At 37.9% G+C, this 24,337-nt stretch overlaps 1 protein-coding gene across 1 annotated transcript in view; it reads left to right on the top strand.

Moving 5' to 3' along the window:
- NUP133 (nucleoporin 133) overlaps positions 1-24,130 on the top strand; it is a 53,272-nt gene extending 29,142 nt beyond the window's left edge. Inside the window, exons 15-26 of the mRNA XM_065922330.1 lie at positions 345-569; positions 4,678-4,800; positions 5,409-5,508; positions 6,360-6,611; positions 7,269-7,402; positions 9,629-9,787; positions 10,398-10,533; positions 13,373-13,491; positions 14,895-14,975; positions 15,880-15,944; positions 17,601-17,689; positions 23,402-24,130. Of these exons, the coding sequence (XP_065778402.1) occupies positions 345-569; positions 4,678-4,800; positions 5,409-5,508; positions 6,360-6,611; positions 7,269-7,402; positions 9,629-9,787; positions 10,398-10,533; positions 13,373-13,491; positions 14,895-14,975; positions 15,880-15,944; positions 17,601-17,689; positions 23,402-23,538 (1,620 nt within the window). The 3' untranslated portion in view covers positions 23,539-24,130. The remainder of the gene's footprint in view (positions 1-344; positions 570-4,677; positions 4,801-5,408; positions 5,509-6,359; positions 6,612-7,268; positions 7,403-9,628; positions 9,788-10,397; positions 10,534-13,372; positions 13,492-14,894; positions 14,976-15,879; positions 15,945-17,600; positions 17,690-23,401) is intronic.
- The last annotated feature ends 207 nt before the right edge of the window (positions 24,131-24,337 follow it).

Genomic DNA, 24,337 nt, shown 5'->3' with positions numbered 1-24,337 from the left:
AGGTCTGGAGTTGAGGGGAGTTGATTAATGTAGGTAGAAAAGAGCAATTTTATAATTCTTTGATAACCATAGACAATAATTTGGGGAGTAAGGCAGGCAGAGACAACAGTAGTTGACAGAATCTCTGGGGTCAGTGTAACCTTAGAAAATAAGCACCTATACTTCCCTGTAATGTGTGTGTGCGTGTGTGTGTAACAGCCTCAAAGACAGCAGCCGGACATCTTTCTGGGGGAGACTGGGGCCAGCCTCTCTCTGCCCAGTGTGCTTCTGGTGGAGATACGACCGCATCCTCCTGTGTTTTACTTTGAATGCTCTCTAAGAACACGTGTTCGTCTTTCCACAAGGTCGGCCTCTTTAGACGCCTCGGCACTTTTCCAGTGAGAGGGACGCCGATGGCCACACGGCTGCTGCTCTGTGAGCACGCTGAGAAGCTGGCTGCCGCCATCATCCTCAAGAACCACCACTCGAGGCTTCCTGACCTCATGAACACAGCGATCCTGATGGCTTTGAACAAGAGGGACTGTGATGTCCCATCCAACCTGACCCCAGCAGACGTCTTCTTCAGAGAGGTGAGCTGAGCACCCTCCTCCCCTTAGCATGACTCTGGAGCACTGCCATTTACTGAATGGACCCCCAGCAAGGGGAGCGCTGAGGACAGAAGATCTCGTTGAGTTTTGCGTTGAACTCCATGTTTTCTGGGTAAATTATCACTCAGAAGCATCACTCACTGATCACTCCCTGTGGGTGAGAGCGTGGGAAGCTGACGATGTGTCTGATGTTTCCTTGTGCTTCTCCGCAGCCCTCTTGTCCCCATCGGGGACATCTCCACAGTGGGCTCCCCGGCCCCTCCGTTCCTGTTGGTCTGATGGAGCCTTGTCCCCACCTTCCTCCCTTGCTGCTTCTGCCTGTTTGCTGTGCCTGCTGTTGGACCGGCCTCCTCTTTGGCTGCCCTCTCTGTACGTCCAGCAGCTGCTCCATCCCAGCGCCCCTTCAGGCCTGGAGTCAGTCGTGGCTCCCCGCCGCTTGTAGCTCGAGGCTACGCCGTCCTGTCCGGGTGCGCTTACTCCTGCCCACAGCTTTGTAGACAGTCCCTTCTCTCAACTCTTCTCGGCTGCCTGCTAGGATCCTGCTCTGCATCTTTCTTTAAAAATTATTTATTTTTTACTGTGCTGAGTCTTCATTGCTGTGTGTGAGCTTTTTCTTGTTGTGGAGCACAGGTGCTAGGAGTGAGGGCTTCAGTAGTTGCCCCATGGCATGTGGAATCCTCCTGGACCAGGGATCGACCTTGTCCCTTCCATTGGTAGGTGAAGTCTTAACCACTGGGCCACCTGGGAGGACCCTCCACTTCACTTTTTTTTTTTTTTTTCCCCACTTCACTTTTAAAGTCAGATTTATTTTCAGAGAAAAGGAAAACCTACTGTAAACTTGGGAGGGAGAAGAGATGAAGGTGCTGGAAATCAGCCCACAGCTCTGGTGCTTGAGTGACCCTCGCAGCCTTGTGAAGGACGGGGCTGCCTTCCTGTCTCCATGAGTAAGGACTCATACCACGACCCAAGGGCCACTTGTCTCAGTGGGGACCACAGACCCTGCTCGGAGTCACGTACAGCAGTGTTTTGGGCATGCTAATAGGTTGCTTCTGGAGTTCATAGTCAATCCCTGGAACTGCCCCTCCTACCTTTGTGGCATTACCTGAGTTTAGAAACAGTGCTAGCTTCCCCCAACTCTGTGGAATGTGGAATTGTTTCTTGCATTTGGGAAACTTCTCTGTTTGATGTTTCTAATTTTGTTTCCTTCCTCTTACAATTTAACTATAATCTAGCAACTAGTAGCCTCTGCCAAGAGTCTCTTTTATTCTAAATATTTGATATACTGTAACCTGAAAATAATTTGACACTGAACTATGTTCAGATCTGTTGACTCCATAAATGTATCTAGTTTGAAGAAGACATCATTTTTATATGTTTGGGCTTGTTTTCTAGGGAATGTAAGGCAAAACACTTTTCTGTTTTATTTTGTTTTTTAATCAAGGAAGTATGCCTGAAATCTGAATTAAAGCAAAGAAAGACAATTCACCTCAGATTTCATTATCTAACCAAACTATTGTCATTTTTTGTATCCCTTTTTGTCTTTTTTCCCCCATGTTCACCATTTTATTTGAATATTGGATTTAATAAGGAAAAAGATGCACTGAAAATATGTTACAGAAAAAAATACACAAAGCAAGGTCATTTTTTAAAGTATAATCACCAAAGAGAAGGGTAGTTCCGGGTCCTGTGGCACCACAGGACATCACATGTCCCATAACTGCTCCTCATACCCCACTGAGGATGGGACAGGAGAAGGCTGATTTGTCCTCCAGATACAATGTCCTAATTGTCCTTTCCTGCCTTCGCCACATGGCAGGGTTGGTGCATTTGCACAGATCTTCTATTGTGAGGGGAGGGAGAGTGGCTTGTGAGCACAGTTCAGCTCAGATCAGGCAGAAACAGTGCGCCTGACCAGTTTCTGTTTTATTGGGAAGGTGCACTCAGTAATTCAACAAATTATCAAATCACTTATGTTCATAATATTCTGAAGGGACAGCACTATTTAGGTGGACTTGGATAAGATAAGCATAACAGTGGTAAATTAGCCAGAACTGGACATTTTCCTATTTAGGGCATGACGGAATTGTCACCAGAGAAAGTAAACAGAAGTAAAATAATTTAAGGGCTCATCCCCTGGATTTTAAGATTTTGAACTATGGAAAATGGAAATTAAGCTTTGGTAATCAATGCTAGCATCTAGAATGTGCTATGTGTTAAGTTGCTTCAGTCATGTCCAACCCCGGACTGTAGCTCACCAGGTTCCTCTGTCCATGGGATTCTCCAGGCAAGAATACTGGAGTGGGTTGCCATTTCCTTCTCCACATTTTTGTCTTTATTCATACATAATTTTACATGATAAAACAAAAGTTTTTATTTTAATGATTAATGGCAGATTGAATTGAGTAAGAGCCTGATTCCTTTTTCTACTTTTAGATCAAAGTACAGAACATACTGGTTAATTGAGTGTGTGTCCATTTCCCAGTTAACTGGGGAGAAAAAGAAGAGTCTGAGACTTATCAGTTAGATGGATGCATAATCGATGAGTAGCACTGTAGGACATGACAGGAGAAGAAAACTAAAATATGATTGCTTCCTCAAAAGAGCGCTCCATGTAGAAAATGATAGTAGTTAAGATTGTTTACATCACCATTTATCTTCACTTCTCTTTGCATTTACTAGTCTTTAGGTAAAGTTCTAAAGGTCCTCCCACACAGCATAATCATAACAAAAAAACAGAATTCAAGAGAACTGAAGAAGGAACACATAAGTTTACCATGTATCAAGTTTTTTTCTTTTTACCTGTCCATCCACTTGGAAGTGCTAAATTACATTACAAACAGGTATTAGCATTTTAAGAGACTGGTTAACCCAAGTCAGGGTCTAATTAGTGGGCAATGTGATCTCGCAGTCCAGGTGAAAGATAAAATAATACAGACGCTGCTTGAAGATGCACCCTCCACCTTGCCTCCAGTCTGGGAAGGGGCCCCACACCTCCTGGGGCTTTAAAAAGCGAGTTCACAACTTCAGAACAGGCCTTCCAACTGTGTTGGTACAGCTTATGAGCAGTGTTTGAAACCACTGAACATGTAACATGTGTAGGGTATTTAGCAAATGTTTTGGCATTTCATTTGCTTTTGTGTCGTTTTCTGCCTTTATGTCACATTTGCTTTCATTATCTTTCTCACAGTAACAGTGTAAAAAACTCACAAATTCAGTGTGCCAGAGGTGTCTTGCTTGGGCTGTTAGGATGACTTTGAGTGACATCAGAAAGACATTAAGACTTGTAAGACAGTGATTTTACTTGGGCTGCATTGTGCATATGTTTGTCTTGTTCCTTCATCTGGTTAGTAAGCTCCTTGAGGGCAGCAAATCTGATTTCCATTTCTTCTTATCTTTGCGTGCCCAATGCTATGCCAACTCTAACTACCAAGCAGATAGCCACTTGATAAATAAAGGGGGATGAAAGCTTAACTTCTGAGCTGAAACTGGAAGCAAATGTTTCCGTGCTTAACATTTTTCCTCAGTTACCTTTATGTGTTAATAATTAATAATAAAAAAGAAAAGAACAGTTACAAGTTATATATTTAGTTTTTATGTAGCTACTACTATTCTACAAACATCTCTATTATGTCTAAAGAAAATAAATTCCTCAAAGAAAGAAATTAGCCAGTTCATTAGCCAGTTGAATCACTATTTTAATCTGTTGATTCATTTGTTTAATTCAGTAGTTTAGGGTCTTACATTGTAATGTGACATTATTTGTAACCTAATACTATTTAAAGGTGGCATTGAGCCTTCATAACTCTAATAAATATTTCAGTTACTTGATATTTAAATAAGTCTACCTGCTAACAGTTCAGAATTTGCTTATTTATCAGACTGTTATTTGGGCTCGCTACCTTTTAAAAGTTAAGAGAGTCTAACTTTCCTTGGTTTTAAAATTTGTTTTTATCACTGACTACACCCCTGACTACTAAGCAGAGGATGTAACTTAGTGAAAAAAGCCTGCTGGGTCGATTCCAGGCAGTTGTGATTGTCACCTGTCAGCATGATTTCTCTTACTAGTGGGTGCGGTCTCTGTCCTCTGCAGGTGTCCCAGGTAGATACCATCTGTGAGTGTTTACTGGAGCATGAGGAACAAGTCTTGAAGGACACATCCATGGAATCAGTTGAGTGGGCGGAAGTGGTGATCAATGTGAACGGTATTCTCAAGGTACAAACATATGAAGATTCTAGCAAATCAAAGCCCAAACCATGGACAGAGGAGAAAGTGGTTTCCATATTCCTACTCTGCATCACCAGCAATCCATAATGGGTTAGCCATTAGTTAATTCCAAAAAGTTAGGAAAACATCAGTAATTTTATCAGTCAGTTAGACATTTTGAGTGTGTGCCTTTTGCATATTAAAAGTTTCTGTTTGGTAAAATAAGCCTTTTATTTTGGAGAAGGACATATATATCATTGTAAATGTATCAATTTTATTGTAATTATCTAAATAATTGTCAGACACCGCTTAGCAGATGAGCAACAACAAATAAGTTTCTTTTTTTTAATCACTCAAAAGCTTACTGAAAACATTCCATTTAATTTTACCTCATGGACATTGTAGTGATGATTTTCCTACTTTGGTTACCATAATTTTCTATAATTGAAGTTAGATTGTGGAGTAAAACAAATTTCAAATGCAGAAAGAATCAAAAAGTAATACTACAGGCCTGTGCTGAGTAATGTTTTGTAATAATAGAGGTTGATGTTTCAGATAATCTCAGAGATCCTGGGATCCCTCATTTCCTGCATGTGATAAAACATTTCATTTTCCAGGACATGCTGCAAGCTGCTAGTCACTATCGACAAAATAGAAACTCCTTGTATAAAAGAGAAGAGCCAGGAGATAAAGAACCTGAGTATGTTCCATGGACAGGTGAGATTGCAAGCACCGATCCCAATTTTCAGATTCATTAGCAGTTGTTCAGTTTATATATGTTTTTCTTTGTTTTGGTTGCACTGGTTCTTTGTTGCACACCAGGACACAGGGCTCTTCTCGGTTGTGCCGAGCAGGGCTCCTCCCCATTGCCGTTTACTGGCTTCTCCCGTTGTGGAGCACGGACTCTAGGCGCACAGGCTTCAGCAGCCGCAGCATGTGGGCTTAGTGGTAGTGGCACGTGGGCTGTTGCTCTCTGGCATGTGGAATCTTCCTAGACCAAGGATTGAACCTGTGTCCCTGCCTTAGCAGGTGAATTCTTAACCACTAGGATGTCCCAAAATATATTTCTAATGGTCTATTATTTTAGGAAGTCATATTATTCTCCTAGTACAAGTTTGTAAGTGAAATAAAAAATAATATAAGTGACATCTCCAAAATGAGCAGTTCTTATGAAAAATCACTTTATTCCTTTGAAATAATTTGCAGCTGTCTCTATAGCTTAATTTTTTAACTGATACTTGTGCATCTACTAGGTTTTAGTATGTATAGTTATTCATAGAAGCAGGCCCTGAAAGTAGTGACTACATTTTATGTTAATTTAACGCACAGAAGTAAGTGGAGTAGCTTTAAAGGAATTTAGAAGGAAGAAGAGTCAGGTTTACTTGACTTTGCCGAGGCCATCTCCATAGAGAAGATGGTTTTGAGCAGTACATAGACAAGTGTCTACTGACCCCCTGTTTGATTTCTTTTTCCATCAAAGGTGACAGGATGTAATTTTTAGGCAGTTGATCTTCTCTGTAGCCATTATGGAACCCTTACTTGTCCTTTTATTTTGTGTGATTTCACAGCAACCAGTGGTCCTGCTGGCATCCGAACAGCAATAGTGCGCCAGCATAGGACTGTCCTGAAGATGGTTTATCCTCAGGCAGACAGCAACCTCCGAAACGTTCTAACAGAGCAGTTAGTAGCACTGATTGATGGCTTCCTGGATGGTTATGTTTCTCAGCTCAAGTCTGTGGACAAATCCAATGATCAAGAGAGATATAGCAATCTGGAAATGGAATACCTACAGAAAAGATCAGATCTCTTATCTCCGCTTCGTAAGTGCATGATATTTAATAGTGAGGGCAGTGGGTCTTTGCATCTACAGAATGAATGGAGGAGTCAGATCATTCAGGCAGTGGTTTTCAGTACAACATTGTTAACCCAGTTGTAGGTCAGAACTTAAGCAACTCTTCATATGTATGGCTTTCTGTGTTCATCTCTTCAGCCTCATTGTCATTACTTACCTGGTAAAAGTATCGTAGACAATGCTGAAGATGATTTACAAAGGAGTAAATTATCAGCGTGTGGAGACTGCCCTCAAAGAACTTGTTACGGTCTGAGACCTTCATAGGAATGGCTTAACCACCGGGCAGAGCAGATGAGGGCCATTTGAGGGTGTGGATGGGTGATGAGGCTGCAGCAGAGGATGCAGCCAGACTGTCACAGCCAAGACACAGAGGAGGAGCTTGTCTTGCTCCATGAAGCAGGAGAGTAGCATCTTAGGTGGGCAGTGATGGAGGAAGGGCTGAATGTACATCTTTAATGAGTTTATATGGATTATGAAACTAAGTGCCAATAACTAGAAAGCTTTCCATTAATTACTTTTAGTATGTAATAGGAATAAAGGCAAAATTTCAAGGAATATTATTTTTTATTACGTACTAAGTTTTCGCTAACAGGATTTTTTTTTCCATCTGTTCTCATTCCCACAGTCACACTAGGCCAGTACCCATGGGCTGCTTCATTGGCAGAAAAATACTGTGACTTTGATATCTTGGTACAAATGTGTGAGCAGACTGACAACCAGACCAGACTGCAGCGCTACATGACCCAGTTTGCTGATCAGGTAATGAGCACAAAGGTGTAGGCAGTGAATCCTGTATGTAAGTCTTTACCATTTTACATCTTAGTTTTTTTTTTTTTTTTTATGTGTAATTTTATTAATTATTTATTTTTGGTTGCACTGAGTCTCTGTTACTGCATGCAGGCTTTCTCCAGCTTTGGTGAGTGGGAGCTACTCTTGGTTGCAGCCTGTGGTGTCTCCTTGCAGTGGCTTCTCTTGTCGGAGAGCACAGACCCTAGGCATATGGGCTTCAGTAGTTGCAGGTTTTGGGCCCTAGAGCACAGGCTCAGTTGTGACACTTGGGCTTAGTTGGTTCATGGCATGTGGAATCTTCACAAATCAGAGATCAAACCCATACCCCCTGCACTGGCAGGCAGATTCTCATCCATAGTACCACCAGGGAAGTTCTTACTTGGTGTTTTTGGAAGATGATGCAGTCCTTTTGCAGTTTACTGGATACTAATTTGTACATTATGTTTCTTTGTAAATTGTCAGACAATTTTTTATATATAAATATTACAGAAGGATTCTTTGACCTTTGAAAAATAGGTCAAGACTTTTATTTCTATTTTTATATTTTCAAAGTACTTAGATGTAGTAATATTGGTAGAGTTCCACAGTTTGAATGGACGATCCTGGGAGCATAGGATGCTACTGTTAAGAGAGCTCAAATTCCCATTTACCTAAGACTCTTGTTTTCCTTCTTTGACATCATGCTTCCTTTTTTGTAAATTTCTAATATTTTTTTTAAAGTTCCCATTATGACACTATGTAAATTTAAGTTGTTCCTTAAAGCCAGTTTATTTAGCCAGTTGATCTTTCTGTAAAAACTGATTTTTATAAACATAACATTGTATAAAATTCAGGAAACCACCATAAAGAAAAAAGAAGATAAAAAATCATTCATAATTCTACACCAGAGAGAACTCTTTTTTAAACATTTGGTTTATAGTCTTTTTAATCTATGAAGCATGTTTTATTAACTGCTTATTTCACTTAATACATAACAGACATTTGTCCATATCATTGAATATCACACAACCACATTTTAAATGGTGTTATGGTATTTCGTTGACTGGATATAACTTATTTGATCACTACCTGATTTCTGGACCTGACTTATCTTGTATTTCATAATAGTGCTAAAGTAAGTACTTTGTGCTTATCATAATTTTTATTCTTTTTAAGGATTCTTATTCTCTGTTGATGCTGTCCATGCATTCTACTTTGTTTCTTTTACTTTTTTAAAAAAAATTTGTTTACTAGTTAAAGTTCTTTTGTGCTAATTCCAAGATGATCGTTCTTAAGTCTGCTTCTGTTATCTACATATTCATATTTTTCTGCTTCCTATATCTAACAATTTTTAAGTTGTATTTTGGACTTTGTGTGTGTGAACCATAAAGATGGAAATCAGTACTGGTTTTTCCCCCTGGAAGGCAGATAAAATGAAAGGCAGATCACTCAATTCATCAAGAATAGAGGTAGGCCAGGGCTTCATTGCTGCCTCTGTTACATTCATTCATTCCAATGAATTAATTGGTTTCAAATGTCTAATGGGACTGGTGGTTCCTTGTAGAATTCCCCCTTTTGTGGAAACATCTCATAAGTAATGTGTGAGCCTGCAGGACACTTGTCTTCTTTTCCAACCCAACCTCTTACTCTACTACCGGATCCAGCAAATGTCCTGGAAGGGAAATTGCCTGGGCATTTGGAGCCTCGATAAATTCTGATTTATCATGCCAGTCACATCAATGCCTGACACACAGTTCTACCCTGGAATCTTTCATCCTGGAAGGATGGAGTCCCAGCAGTGTCCAGTAGACCTTCCTGGTAATGAGATCTTGCTCATGTGTGCTGTCCAAAATGGGAGTCTCCGGCCACAGATGGACTTTTGAGTACTTGAAATGTGACTGATGTCTCTGAGGAATTGATTTTTACATTTTAGATTAAGTTTAAACAGCTGCATGTGAGCAGTGACTACCATATTGGACAGAGCACATCTAGATTCTGGGTGATGTTGAGCAAGATCCCCATTCTGAATCTGAATGTCCTCCTTTGTCAGATGAAGTCATTTGAGGACCCTACAATTAGGAACTTGGTGTTTAAAAACAGGATTTCCATGCTGGAGTCTAAGACCTTTGGGAAAAAACTTAATACTTTTTCATCAGAAATGTATTTTTTGAAACTGTATTACTAAATACTATTGGATTCTTGCTTTGTTCTTTACAGAATTTTTCAGACTTTCTCTTCCGTTGGTATCTGGAGAAAGGAAAGCGAGGCAAATTATTATCTCAGCCCATTTCTCAGCATGGACAGTTGGCGAATTTTTTACAAGCTCATGAACATCTCAGCTGGTTACATGAAATTAATAGCCAAGAATTAGAAAAGGTAAGGTTTCAGCTGTATGGATCACATTTAGGCGATTTTTTATTTAGTTTGTAGCCAGGTGTTTTTGGAGTTAAATACTACAGATTTTTTTAAAATGTGTATCTTTCACATAACTTGATAAAAGTATTTTTCATTTATGATGGTATTGACGTTACTTGTTATATCTCAGTTAAAAGAAATGGAGCCTATTATAATTTGACTGCTATTACAGTAAAATAAAGCACAAAACTTCAACACATAAATAGCAGTCATTGGCCGTTTTTTGTAATGAGTATTTTCTTATAATAGAAATGTTCAAATTATCAGTAAAGACATTAAATAAATTCAAGTTTCTCATTGACAAAGTGTTGTAGTGAACATATAATTATTATAGAGCAAACGTTTTATACATGTCTCTTTTCCCAGTGACTAGTATGAGTGGCTGATAATTCATTGTGTAATTACTCTCAAAGTAGGCTGCTGATCTGTTTTAAGTTTTGCTAATAGTGACTTGATCTTTCATTGATATAGCTTGAAGGGGGGAAACCAAGTTTGGGTTTTACTTAATCATTATTTTAACTTGAATTAATACCGAGAATTTTACCACAATTTTCATATTTTGTTATTGTAGGCTCATGCAACACTTCTGGGTTTGGCAAATAGGGAAACTCGTTACTTTGCAAAGAAAAAAACCCTTCTTGGCTTGAGTAAATTGGCGGCATTAGCTTCAGACTTTTCAGAAGATACACTGCAAGAAAAAATTGAAGGTAAAAGGCAGTATTTGAACAAGAAGACGTACAATCAGTTATGCAGTCAGTGTAATCTTAGAATGCATTCCTATTATCAGTTAATGGGATCCTCTAGAGACAGGAGCCATCCCCTTTCTATTCAGTGTTCTTAGACAATTACTCAGTTATATAATTGGAATTCTCTTTTTATAGAAAAGTAGTTTGTGCTTTAAATAAGAATTCCTAAAGAATAAATTCAAATGACTTGGACAGAGTACTCTGATTACACACTTAGCGAATCACATGCTAAGAACGAACGGCCATGCCAAGAAACATGTTTATTCAGTGGGTTTGCTGTAGGTGGTGGTAATTCTGAAGCTCTTGATTTCAGAATTCAAAAATTGTTGACGTCATAGTAGTGAAACTATTCTGTTTCACAATCTGTATATTGTAGACTGAGAAAATGATTGAGAATATTATTTTTGAGAACCAAAGGGAATGGAGGTATAAATATAGAAGGAAGGTGAGGAAGAACCCTGTATTATTGCATTTGAATTTTATGTATCACATGGAGTCATGGTTGTTCTCTGAATGTATTTCTTGGCTGTCCCCTGAAAAGTCCTAAGAGCAGTATCTTCCCGGATAGCGTGAATATACCTAATCCCATACTTCGGGGAGGTGTCTTGCCATGTGGTTCAGGGTGAAGTATATGTAAATAGGGGTATTGGCGACAGGAGTAGTCTGTCTGGGGTCTGAGTTTACATTCCACTGCTGTCACTTTCTTCTTCCAAGGAGTAGATGTAGTGGAAGGAATCTGAACAGAAATTAGACCAATCTTGTTTTACATGTTTTTTCCAACTGACTAGCTTTGTGACCTGGAAAGAAAGTGAAAGTGAAAGTTGATCAGTTGTGTCGACTCCTTGCGACCCCATGGACTATAGAGTCCATGGAATTCTCCAGGCCAGAATACTGGAGTGGGTAGCCGTTCCCTTCTCCAGGGGATTTTCCCAACCCAGGGATTGAACCCAGGTCTCCAGCATTGCAGGCAGGTTCTTTACCAACTGAGCTATGAGGGAAGCCCATAGTAGTGACCCAGGGTACACTACAAAATGCGTAGTTCTAACAATCAGAGACACTGGGTGTTCCTTGAGAAAAATGTTCTACTTTTTGTAAAATTGAGTACTCACATCATAGGATTAGCATTTAACTTTTTTTTTTTTTTTTTTTTTTTTAAATATTATTTTATTAGTTGGAGGCCAATCACTTTACAACATTTCAGTGGGTTTTGTCATACATTGACATGAATCAGCCATACAGTTACACGTATTCCCCATCCCGATCCCCCCTCCCACCTCCCTCTCCACCCGACTCCTCAGGGAGCATTTAACTTTTATTACTGAAATTATTTTTCACTGTCTTTTATTTTTAAATGCTAATGGTACCTGTTCTACAGAAGTGTGTATATATTTTGCAAGACTGGTTAGTAGTCTGCAGGGGGAGCCATATTTTAACCTGTCCGTCAGAGAGAGAGCATGTTAATCAAAATATTAAAAAAATTTTTTTTTAATTTATTTTTATTATTTTTGGCTGTGCTGGGTCTTTGTTGCTGCATGCAAGCTTCCTCTAGTTGCAGTGAGTGGGAGCTACTCTCTAATTGCGGTGCCCAGGCTCCTCATTATGGAAGCACCTCTTGTTGTGAAGCACGGGCTCTAGGGTATGCAGGTTCTAGCAGTCGTGGTGCACGGGCCCAGCTGCCCTGCAGCATGTGGAATCCTGGACCAAGGATCAAACCCATGTGCCCTGCTTTAACAGGTGGACTCCCAATCCCTGGACCAGCAGGGAAGTCCCTAATGAAAACATTTTAACACGAGGTTTTGCTTCTGTTTTTCCCGCTTACATCTGGCTATTGTTTTGCATCTGATCGCTTCTTCTTAGTTTTTGCTTTCTTAGTACAATGAGAGTATTTTCAAGCCTCAATAATTTCCCGCAGACTATTATCACATTATGTCTAGTTGAAGGGAATAGATTTTTAAAAGGTAACTTTATATTGGTTATATAAAAATTTCCTTATGGAAATTTGTAAAGTATAGAAAAATAACAACAAGAAAATAATAGAATAATATAATCCCTCTACCCTAGAGATAACTACTGTGACTTTTTTCTGTATCCTTCCGGTCTGTTTTCTTAGGTATGGAAATTGCACAAAACAATTCCATTTAGTTTTTACAAGACTGGGATCATATGGAATGATGCCAGTATTTAAATGAGCATATCTGTGCTTTAGTCATTCCATTTTGCTGTAACTGCTGTTAGCAAACAGTTCTCAGCCCTTTTTTCCTGCAACCCAGCTTGTTCTCATGGGTGAAGCCAGGTCATGATGGTTTATGCAGACCCAAGGCCCTGTTACCTCATCATACGGAGATAAATAACCTTTGCTGGGTAATAGGATTGGTGCAGTCCTCTGGGTGGTGTTCTCCTGGAAAGTTCTCATCATGTCCCTTAGTGAATGAGATTATTCGAGACACTTTCATAAGGTAAAAAGAGGTACTTTACAGAGCAACCTTAAAACAGACACTTCAGGTTTGGGGGGCTTCTGTCTCTGAAATTGCCATCTGCTCTACAGTCGCTTTGATCAGGTTTGTTTTCTTAGCTCTTCTCTCCCTGATATTTCTGGTTGCTGGGACAATCCATATGACTTGGATAAGACCATGAGTATTTATAACATAGGGATCAAGAATAAGCAGAATTAATAACATTCTCAGATCGTTGAATAGTGATGGGATTACCTTCAGAGCTGTTCCTTTTTCTTTTTAAATTTATGTTTGTTGATGACAGAGCAATAGTGAATGTTCATACCTCTCCCTGTGTTGTCTTCTAGAAATGGCTGAGCAAGAGCGCTTTCTGCTGCACCAGGAGACGCTGCCTGAACAGCTGCTAGCTGAGAAACAGCTGAGTCTCAGTGCCATGCCTGTGCTGACCGCATCGCAACTCATTGGCGTATGAGCTTTTCACAGTCCTACACCGTCTTAGTCTCAGAGCAGCCTGTGTTTCCGTGGCCCCTTAGTACAGTCTCTCAGAGTAGACATCTCCATTTCCTGTTCTCCCGGTCACTGTCCTCTGGAGTCTGGTGTCAGTGCTGCTTAGGAGCAGGACGCCCGTTAACAGAAGGCAGAGGGTCAGCCCCCAGCAGCTCTCTGTCTGTTCTTGAAGATGCTTGCCCAGGTGGCCAGAAGACGTTGCTTCCATTGTGCTTTTCTAGCATAAGACAGACATGTACGAAGAGATATAGTTCCTGTTCTTTAAAAGAAGGATGGTTTTAGGAACTGGATTTGCACAGCTTCTAAGTGCCATCCGCATCGTTGCTCTGCAGCATAGCAGGCTCCTGAGGACATAGCTAGATTAGGGGCTGCAGCCCAGAATAAGGCAGTTTTATTGCATACAGCTACACCCTTAATTCTTCTTCTCTCTTTTCCTTTCAAGAAAGTATTTCAAATGTAAGAGCAATGTCTTACAGTCACCTTGAGTTTACACTAATTACGTTACTAAGGAAGCAAGCAATTCAAAAACTTTGGTATTTTAGCCATTATTAGTATTAATAACAGATTTGCTATTGAGCTCACATTGAGCTCATAGCAGCTTCTCCTGATAGAACATATCTAATTTAAAAAACCTGAGGAACTGTTGCCTGTAACACCATTGTTTTATATACTGTTAGGATGGAAAAAGTTTTACCAGCTTTACTCTGATACATTATCAATTTTAGTACTGCATCCCAATTTCAAAGATGTTGACACTGGGGAAGAAAGGAGGTTCAGAAACAAATAAAATATTGTTTAAAGTGTTGTAACACAATGACAACAAATGGGTAGCTTTTTTTCTGAAATGGTTTGAATATTGTCTTGCTGTTAAAGGCTTTTGTGCAGTATTTTAAAAAGCAGTGTTAATAGTAGGACATTTATGACGTGAACAGGACATTAGTGATTGTATAGTTAGCTGTGATCTAACTAGCCAGGGATAACTGTTGGTAACATGCTGATGTGTTTTCTTGTCTTCTGAGTAAACTGTGGGCCAACTGCATGCTTTCTCATCAGTCTCAGTGTTCAAAAAATTATTGAATGAGAACATTTCAAAAGCATTATCGCCAACTTTAAAAATGCAAGAGCAATTTACTGATATTTTAAAGCTATATATACACCAACTTATACAAGTTAATTACTGAATGAACATAGGTGTATTTTAAAAGACAGTTTGTTGTGAGGTTGATGTAGTTTAATTTCCAAATGCGCCACTGTTCTTTTCTATAAAGATACCTGTAAATGTGATAATTTCTCTGTAAATCTCTCTAGTCTTGTTTATAGGATGAGTTACAATAATTCTCCCTTTGTTTTAACTTGCTACAGCTGTATATCTGTGAAGAAAACAGAAGAGCTAATGAGTATGATTTCAAGAAGGCTTTGGACTTGCTGGAATATATTGATGAGGTATGTAAAGTCACTTGATAATCTCAGGTAAGGATCACAATTTGTGTATAGTTTTCTGAAGAACTGAGTACATCTTGAAAATGTCTTAATTTTAAAAGACTACCTGGTTCAGCTACCTGTAACTCTTGGAGTACATAAAAGTCTTTAGAAACGTTGTCAAAAGAGCTCACCTCCTGATAATTCTCACACATTTCCAGGTATCTTTTTCGCTGCAAAAATAAAAACTGCTTTTCAAGGTCCTGACATTTTTTCTCTTGTATTTAATAAGTCATTGTTAGTTTCTCAAACTGATAGTCTGCTTTTGTCAATTTATTCTTCATAGTACTCACCCTAAGAGAAGCTGTTTCTCAGCCTGCTTTGAAAAAAAAGATTGTAATGATAATTTTGTAGGGTAAATAGTAAGCCCTGCAACTGCAAGTAGTTTGGTAGATTATAAAGACATAATATGTTACTCTGTTTAAAATTATGTTATGTTATGTTATGTTATGTTACTCTGTTTAAAATCTTGACTCTCTCGTGCTTCCTGATAAAATCTGGTTATCTCAGAATAATCGGAAACAATTTCACATAAAATTATTGATAGTCTTACTCTCCTGAGTCAGCTTTAACATCTTATAGAAAGGGAAATTTGCCAGGTTCCCCTCTCCATGGAATTCTTCGGGCAAGAATAGTGCAGTGAGTAGCTGTTCCCTTCTCCCAGGGATCTTCCTGACCCAGGTATCGAACTGGAATATCCTGAATTGCAGGCAATTCTTTACCAGCTGAGCTACCAGGGAAACTCTTAAAATTATAAAGTAAAGCTTAATAATATTTATATAGTATTAGGAGCTGACATAACTAAAATTGAAGCATATATTTTTTAAAATCAGGATTTAATGAGGATTTTTTTTGTTTTGCTGTGAAGGAGGAAGATGTAAATATAAATGATCTAAAACTGGAAATCCTTTGCAAAGCTCTTCAGAGAGATAAGTAAGTTCCCATAGTGTGAATCTAACACATGATTTTGGGAAAGGACTCTTTAGGAAGATTGTGATATCATGCATCAAGTCATTTTGTAACCTAACTGTATGGTAAAATTTATTATGAAAATGTTAATAGTTTCATTAGCAATCCTGAGTTTTTTTATTCAGCAATTAAGGAATTGCTTAAGGATTTAAGACCACTGGAGTCATGATTCTCTACTTTTGATTTTAAATTTTGCACTGTCAATTTGCACAGAAATATATATATGTTCCTTATTTTCTCAGAAATTGGGCTAGTTCTTCATAGGAAGACTTGAGGCTACTTTTTTTATTAATAAGAGATTAGTACAGTTTGACAATCAATATTGTCTTCTAAGTTACTGAGACCTCTTTTTCACTGTAATCTCCCTGCAGAGAAGGTGTTCTGTCCACTGGAATGGTGGTGGTAAGATTCATTGGCAAAGAGAGACTGAGAATAATCAGTTGTAGAGATGGATTTCTCCCAGGGAAAGAATTTTTTTAAAAATTTTGGCCACACTGTACAGGATACAGCATCTTAGTTCCCCAAGCAGGACTCAAACCCACGCTTCCTGCAGTGAAAGTGTGGAATTTTAACTACTGGACCGCCAGGGGAAGTCCATGCTTTTTTTAAAAAAATGTTTGGCCCAGAAAAGAATTTTAAAGAGAGCATGACTTGAGTACTAAAGGCCTTCTCTACTCAGTTTTCCTTTTTCTTGTGGCTTTGAGAAATTGCAGTGGAACTATTTTTACTAAAGCATTTCTTCCTGTGATCACTCATAGATAGTTTAAATTGTTGTCAGATATGGTCTTGGAGGTCATCCTCTGAAGCATCTAGCTCTGCCTGTTGGGTTCTCCTTCCCAGTTGTAAAAAGCTTACTATGTCATTTGACTGGAATTCCTTGTCTTGGCTTCAAAGTGTGAGGGATGTAGCCATTGAATACTACAGAGCATGGTTCTGTGGGTTTGTATTTCAGTAGCAGATAATCTCAACCAGATAAAGAAAATTTAGTTTACATGAGACACTGCTTGTCATTTTATAAAAAACAGAATATATTATAATATATTTAAACTATGTGTAAACTATTGCCTGTGCTCTGAAAAGTCATACTTTGGGGTCATTACTAGGTTTGTTACTTACTTACAAAATTTTCTTGGGAAAAATACCTTACTACTTAGTTTGGACATTAAATATATGCTACCTGGCTGTAGCATCTTATATCTAATATAGAGACTCTGGGTATATCTAGAGACTGGGTATATCTAATTTGAAGCTCCTTTATTTAAGCAGTTTTCAATAGTGTCACAAAATTCAAGATTCTTTACCCCTGTTGTTGCTGTTGTTGTTTAGTCGCTAAGTTGTGTCTGACTCTTGCAACGCCATGGACTGTAGCTCACCAAGCTCCTCTGTCGATGGGGTTTCCCAGGCAAGGATACTGGAGTGGGTAGCCATTTCCTTCTCCAGGGCATCTTACCAACCCAGGGACTGAACCAAAGTCCCTGCACTGGAGGCAGGTTCTTTACCTCTAAGTCACCAGGGAAGCCCACTACAAATATCAAAAGAAATCCACAACAGCAAACAAGTCATTTATTTCAGATTATGGCCATGGTTTCATTTTCTCCTCACAGTGGTTTTGTTTTCTAGCTGGTCCAGTTCGGATGGTAAAGATGATCCAATTGAAGTATCTAAAGACAGTATATTTGTGAAAATCTTACAGAAACTTTTAAAAGATGGTAAGTGGTTGGTTAATATTGGAAATTACAGTGTCACTCTTTGGTTTGAAGTCTTAGAATAATGGAGATTTGTCCAGATATCAAATACCAGAAGGTTACAATTAAATGGTATTAAAATAAATAAATAAATAAATAAATGGTATTGTACTTAGCTTTGTTTAAAATAAAGGAAGGGAGCTGTGTCATGGTAGAGTTGCCATCTGCTTGGCCAGTTAACTCTTGTGAAGGTTGAAAATCTGAAATGCAGTTTTTTTGGTGTGTCCCACACTAAACTGGCCATACCATGCTTGAGAACAAACCACAAAATATTCTACCAATTCATTTTGGATATTAAAATTAGTTTTAAGGACAAAATAAATAAGAAGGTGGGGAATTCGTGTAACTCTATGGCTGATTCACATCAGTGTATGACAAAACCCCCTGAAAAATAAACAAGAAGGGAGTATCTTTTGTTTATGTTTATACCTGAGACAGAGAACAAAACTTCTATTTCCCGATCAAGATCCAAATAAGTAAAAAGGCTTTTATGGTTAAATGTTTGTTATGAAGGGAGATGAAGCAGAGGACACTTAACTTTTACTTCCTTTCATATAACTAATATATGGAGAATATTAGACTAGAGGTGAGATATTTTGTGCATTTTATACACAAAGACAAGTATAGCTCATTTATTATAGAATTATTCAATCAAAACAGATGATGTTAAATCCAGGCAATGTGCAAAATAGGCTAACGTAATATTTACCAATCTTTTAAGATATAAGGACATTCTCTTTAAACCACCTGGAAAAAAGTACACAATGACAGAAACTATTGTAAACTCAGCAGCCCTTCTAGATGGATGTGAATTTTATTAATGATGCTGACATTTACATACAGTTGGAAATGTTCTATACCTATGTCTGCAGGACACATTATTTGATCTGTATAAGACATGCCCAGCCCAGTGCCTGGTACATAGTAGACACTCATTAAACTGTTGTTCTTTGAAAGGCTAGAATTATTTTACAGATTCACATTTGCAGTACTTCTGTAGTAGATTCCACTCTGCGGTCCTCTGATTGAGAATCCCTGGTTAAACTGAAATGACGAGGGCCTCAGAGGAGAACTGTGGAGCTCACCACACCAGCCAACATGTGAGTGAGGTGAAAGAGCAGCAAATTCTTGGTGCTTACATGCGACAAGTTTCACTCTGGATCAAACTTTTGACCTCAGTACTGACCTGGAGGTTTATTTATGAAAAATAGACTCTTGACTACCCCACATTGACAGTAGGTTTAATGAACACTTTTATTTTCAAAGATGAATAAATAACACAAAGGCAGTTAAGCCATTTCATTGTCAAAAAATAAAAATTTTAAATTAAATAATGGAGATAACAAAAGAAAATATCTTTTGCTTAAAAATACTTGAAATTCAAACAGTTAAAATATATCTCCTAAGCTTTCTCTTTTCTATATTTGGACTTGAAGAAATAACTGGATATGGTTGATTTCTTTGTGCTGTCAAAGAGATTCATTTGGATCCAAATCTGATGCTTTCCATGAAGTTAGTTCTTGTAAAGGTGCCACTGAACCGAATTGTGGCTAATTAAGTTTATGGTACTATTTAAAGTTCACCTTGCAGTTTCTGCTACCTTTAGATTATATATTGTAGATTGAAAATGAATAGAAACCTATAATTTTACAAAAAGGATTATTAAGTTTTGACCAAAGGACAAACCAAGTGGAAACTGTTATATGTATTACATAGTGATATATATAATAATATATATTTATTATATATATATAAAATAATACCAAGCCGAAGGCATTTATCTTTGGAATCTTTTTAATAATATGACTTCCATATTATTTACATTTACAAGAGTAAATGTTTTTAAAGGGCAGATTCTGAAGGTAGATATAGATAGCTTCCATTATATTTCATAGTCTTAGGCGGCCTAACAATTACTTCAGCTTGTGGGATGAATTTAGGCTGTAGATATATTTAAGTTACCCACCTGGAGCTATTCAGTTTTTTTTGTTGTTTTTTTTTTTTTTTTTAATATTTATATGCTTCCTTAATATGCTTTTCAGTTTTAAAGTATATTATAGTGAGTGAAGTCATTCAGTCATATTCGACTCTTTGCAACACCATGAACCCTGCCGGGCTGCTCCATCCATGGGATTTTCCAGGCAAGAATACTGGAGTAGGTTGCCATAGAGGAAAAAAATGCATGTCATTGCATGGAATTTAACATCTTTCCTAATTAGTCTCTGGCATTTAATAATTGAGAAGAGCTCTTACAAAAGTCTTATTTTCTATGAGAGAACAGAAAGAGATATTAAGGAAACAATTCCATTCACCATTGCAATGAAAATAATCAAATACTTAGGAATAAATCTACCTAAAGAAACAAAAGACCTATATATAGAAAACTGTAAAAGACTGATGAAAGAAATCAAAGAGGACACAAATAGATAGAGAAATATACCATGTTCACAGATTGGAAGAATCAATATAGTGAAAGTGAGTATACTACCCAAAGCAACCTATAGATTCAATGCAATCCCTATTAAGCTACCAATGGTATTTTTCAGAGAACTAGAACAAATAATTTCACAATTTGTATGGAAATACAAAAGACCTCAAATAGCCAAAGCAATCTTGAGGAAGAAGAATGGAACTGGAGGAATTAACCTGCCTGACTTCAGGCTCTACTACAAAGCCATAGTCATCAAGACAGTATGGTACTGACACAAGACAAATATAGATCAATGGAACAAAATAGAAAACTCAAGAGATAAATCCACACACCTATGGACACCTTATCTTTGGCAAACGAGGCAAGAATATACAATGGAGAAAAGACAATCTCTTTAACAAGTGGTGGCTGGGAAAACTGGTCAACCACTTGTAAAAGAATGAAACTAGAACACTTTCTAACACCACACACAAAAATAAACTCAAAATAGATTAAAGATCTAAATGTAAGACCAGAAACTATAAAACTCCTAGAAGAAAACATAGGCAAAACACTCTTCAACATAAATCACAGCAGGATCCTCTATGACCCACCTCCCCAGAATATTGGAAATAAAAGCAAAAATAAACAAATGGGACCTAATTAAACTTAAAAGCTTTTGCACAACAAACAAAACTATAAGCAAGGTGAAAAGACAGCCTTCAGAATGGGAGAAAATAATAGCAAATGAAGCAACTGACAAAGGATTAATCTCAAAAATATACAAGCAACCCCTGCAGCTCAATACCAGAAAAATAAATGACCCAGTCAAAAAATGGGCCAAAGAACTGAACAGACATTTCTCCAAAGAAGACATACAGATGGCTAACAAACAACATGAAAAGATGCTTAAAATCACTCATTATCAGAGAAATGCAAATCAAAACCACAATGAGGTACCTACATCTCACACTGGTCAGAATGGCTACTATCAAAAGGTCTACAAACAATAAATGCTGGAGAGGGTGTGGAGAAAAGGGAGCCCTCTTACACTGTTGCTGGGAATGCAAACTAGTACAGCCACCATGGAGAACAGTGTGGAGATTCCTTAAAAAACTGGAAATAGAACTGCCATATGACCCAGCAATCCCACTTCTGGGCATACACACCAAGGAAACCAGAATTGAAAGAGACACATGTACCCCAATGTTCATCGCAGCACTATTTATAATAGCCAGGACATGGAAGCAATCTAGATGTTCATCAACAGATGAATAGTTAAGAAAGCTGTGGTACATATACACGATGAAATATTACTCAGCTATTAAAAAGAATGCATTTGAATGAGTTCTAATGAGGTGGATGAAACTGGAGCCTATTAGACAGAGTGAAGTAAGTCAGAAAGAAAAAAACCAATACAATATACTAATGCATATATATGGAATTTAGAAAGATGGTAACAATGACCCTATTGTGAGACAGCAAAAGAGACACAGATGCAAAGAACAGACTTTTAGACTCTGTGGGAGAAGGCAAGGGTGGGATGATCTGAGAGAATAGCATTGAAACATGTATATTGTCATATGTGAAATAGATCACCAGTCCAGGTTGGATGCATGAGACAGGGTGCTCAGGGCTGGTGCGCTGGGAAGACCCAGAAGGATGGGATGGGGAGGGAGGTGGGAGGGGGGATCAGGATGGGGGACACATGTAAACCCATGGCTGATTCATGTCAATGTATGGCAAAAACCACCACAATATTGTAAAGTAATTAGCCTCCAATTGAAATAAATGAATTTTTTTAAATGTCTTGTTTTCTTCTCTTAAAATTCCAAAGATTTGCTACACTAGACTGAAATATTAACCTGGTGGCCATCACCTAGAGCCAATGAATACTTCCCACTTAGAATGGGGTCCTAAGTTTTTAAGAGAATTGATCTTTAGGAAATTGATATTTTCACAAGTGTAATACTGTTTCGCAGAGAAAAAGTCTTTATTGACAGTGTGTTGATTGTAATGAATGATAACTATTGCAGATTAAGTCTCATAACATTTATCATAAGATTTTTATTGTATACTAAGTACCAAAAATGGCACTATGCACTTAGATGATGTTAAAAATAAACAGTATTTGATTTTGAGAAACTTGTGGTAATATGACAGGTTATAAAATATTACCTTATTAATTTAAAATGTTTTTTTCCAATTTCCTTTATTTATCAAATGAGAAAATTGTATATACTGTTATGTAACTACACAGATGCTTGTTGGCTTTCCAGCCCCATCAAGGACTGACGAAGGCATGGTTTCCTGCTTCTAATCTCAGAAACCGTCAGTGTGTTAGGTAGGAGATGCTGCAGATAGCATTCATCTCCGTGTTCTACTAGATTATTTCCTTAATAGGAGAATACAGAATTGTTGGAAATACTTGTTTTTCTTTTTTTTTTTTAATTTTTAAAGAATTTTATGTCTTTTCAAAAATAAACTTGAAATACAAAAGAAAGCTGATCAAAGTCAAGGAAAATATTTATTACCAAAGTTGACTGGAAATTAATTTTTAAAAAATTAAGTGAACCAATCACCCTAGGAAAAAAACATTAAAAACCAGTTCTCAAATAAGCGCCTCTGCATTCAGGCATTTCTGGAGTGTGGGGAGACCACCCATCCAGGTAAAACAGTGGGTCTTTGATCTGGGGGACAGATAAATGTCTGAAAGTCTTTAAAGAAGATGTGGTATAACTTTGTCTTCCTTGATAATTCAGGATTCCTGTCTTGCAAATTTTGCAGCTGGTTTATAAGCAATTTTTCACTGATACCTTCTACTACTTTTACTGTATAGCTGCTTAGAATACTGTTTGCTTGGTCTTGAAATACTTGTGTTTCAAGTGATTATTAACTTAAAACTTCCACCCTGAAGGAATGGCTTAAACTATGGAGAAAAATGAAAATATTGCAGATTGTCATAAAGACTTTAAATAGAGTGGCTGTTTTGATGGCTCTTTTGACCACTAGAGTCAAACATGTAGCCCGAATATGTAGAACAGTCATGTAGCCCCTACTAAGTGAAGAATGTCATATTGTCAGGCCTGTAAGTATGCTTGGCAGATGGAAGGAATTTAGAACAGAGTGTTTTCCAACAGCAGAGTGACATTATATTTTAAATAGAAGCACAGGTGTTTCTATCATCCGTCATCTTGATTCATTTGAGAATTATGTGAAAATTAAAAAAAAAAAAACCCACCAACTTTCTGTGTTTGTGTTTTTAGGCATTCAGCTCAGTGAGTACCTCCCCGAGGTGAAGGAGCTGCTGCAGTCTGACCAGCTGGGAAGTTTGAAGTCCAGCCCTTACTTTGAGTTTGTTTTGAAAGCCAATTATGAATACTATGTCCAGGGACAAATGTGACTGTTTATAAAAATGGTTGTTTTTCCTGAAAATTTGTATAAGTGTGTCCTTATAAAAAGTTTGGACCTTAAACATCTAGAAGTTTGTACAGTTTTTTAACACATATTTCTGACTTTTTTATACTTTATTTGTAAGCTACTACAAAATAGTTGTATGACTATACTTTTGGTTTTCAGTTACATGATATTATTTTTTCTTTCTCTTTTCCATTGAGGTTTATCAGTTTTCATACCTACTACCGTTCCTTTTTATCTCACTCCATCCAGGGTCCTGGTTCCAGCTTCCTGTATGCAAAGACCACTTCTAGGCTTTAGCTTCTATAACTCTAAAAACAGCAAGATTGCACTAAGTCGTCTCTGAAATTGCTGTGAATCATAGATGCCACGTACTGGAAAGTGTCTGGAATCTTTGTTTTGATTTTGATTAGGGCTGGGAGCAGAATGTCTAGTGGGATAAGTGTCACAATTTGCTAACTTATGAAACAGAGTGGGGCAATCCAGTGTGAGCATGATAACTTTACTTCATTGGGAAATGTCAGTTTTTTCCACATGAATAATAGAGTATTAATAAATATATTTTGGTGAATAAAGCATATTCATGTGGCCTTCTAGTATTCTTGCCTGGGAAATCCCATGGACAGAGAAGCCTGGTGGGCTACAGTCCATAAGGTCACAAAGCGTCTGATATGACTTAGCAATTAAACCACCACAACCTATTCAGTCAGCTTCATGCATTTCAGAATGATTTACACTGAATTCCAGCTTCACCTCAGTCTGTCTAGCTAATGTAACGGGTGAAA

This window comes from Muntiacus reevesi, chromosome 2 (genome assembly GCF_963930625.1).
Source record: "Muntiacus reevesi chromosome 2, mMunRee1.1, whole genome shotgun sequence".
In the NCBI taxonomy this organism is placed as follows: domain Eukaryota; kingdom Metazoa; phylum Chordata; class Mammalia; order Artiodactyla; family Cervidae; genus Muntiacus; species Muntiacus reevesi.
This window is presented reverse-complemented; position numbering and strand designations above follow the sequence as displayed.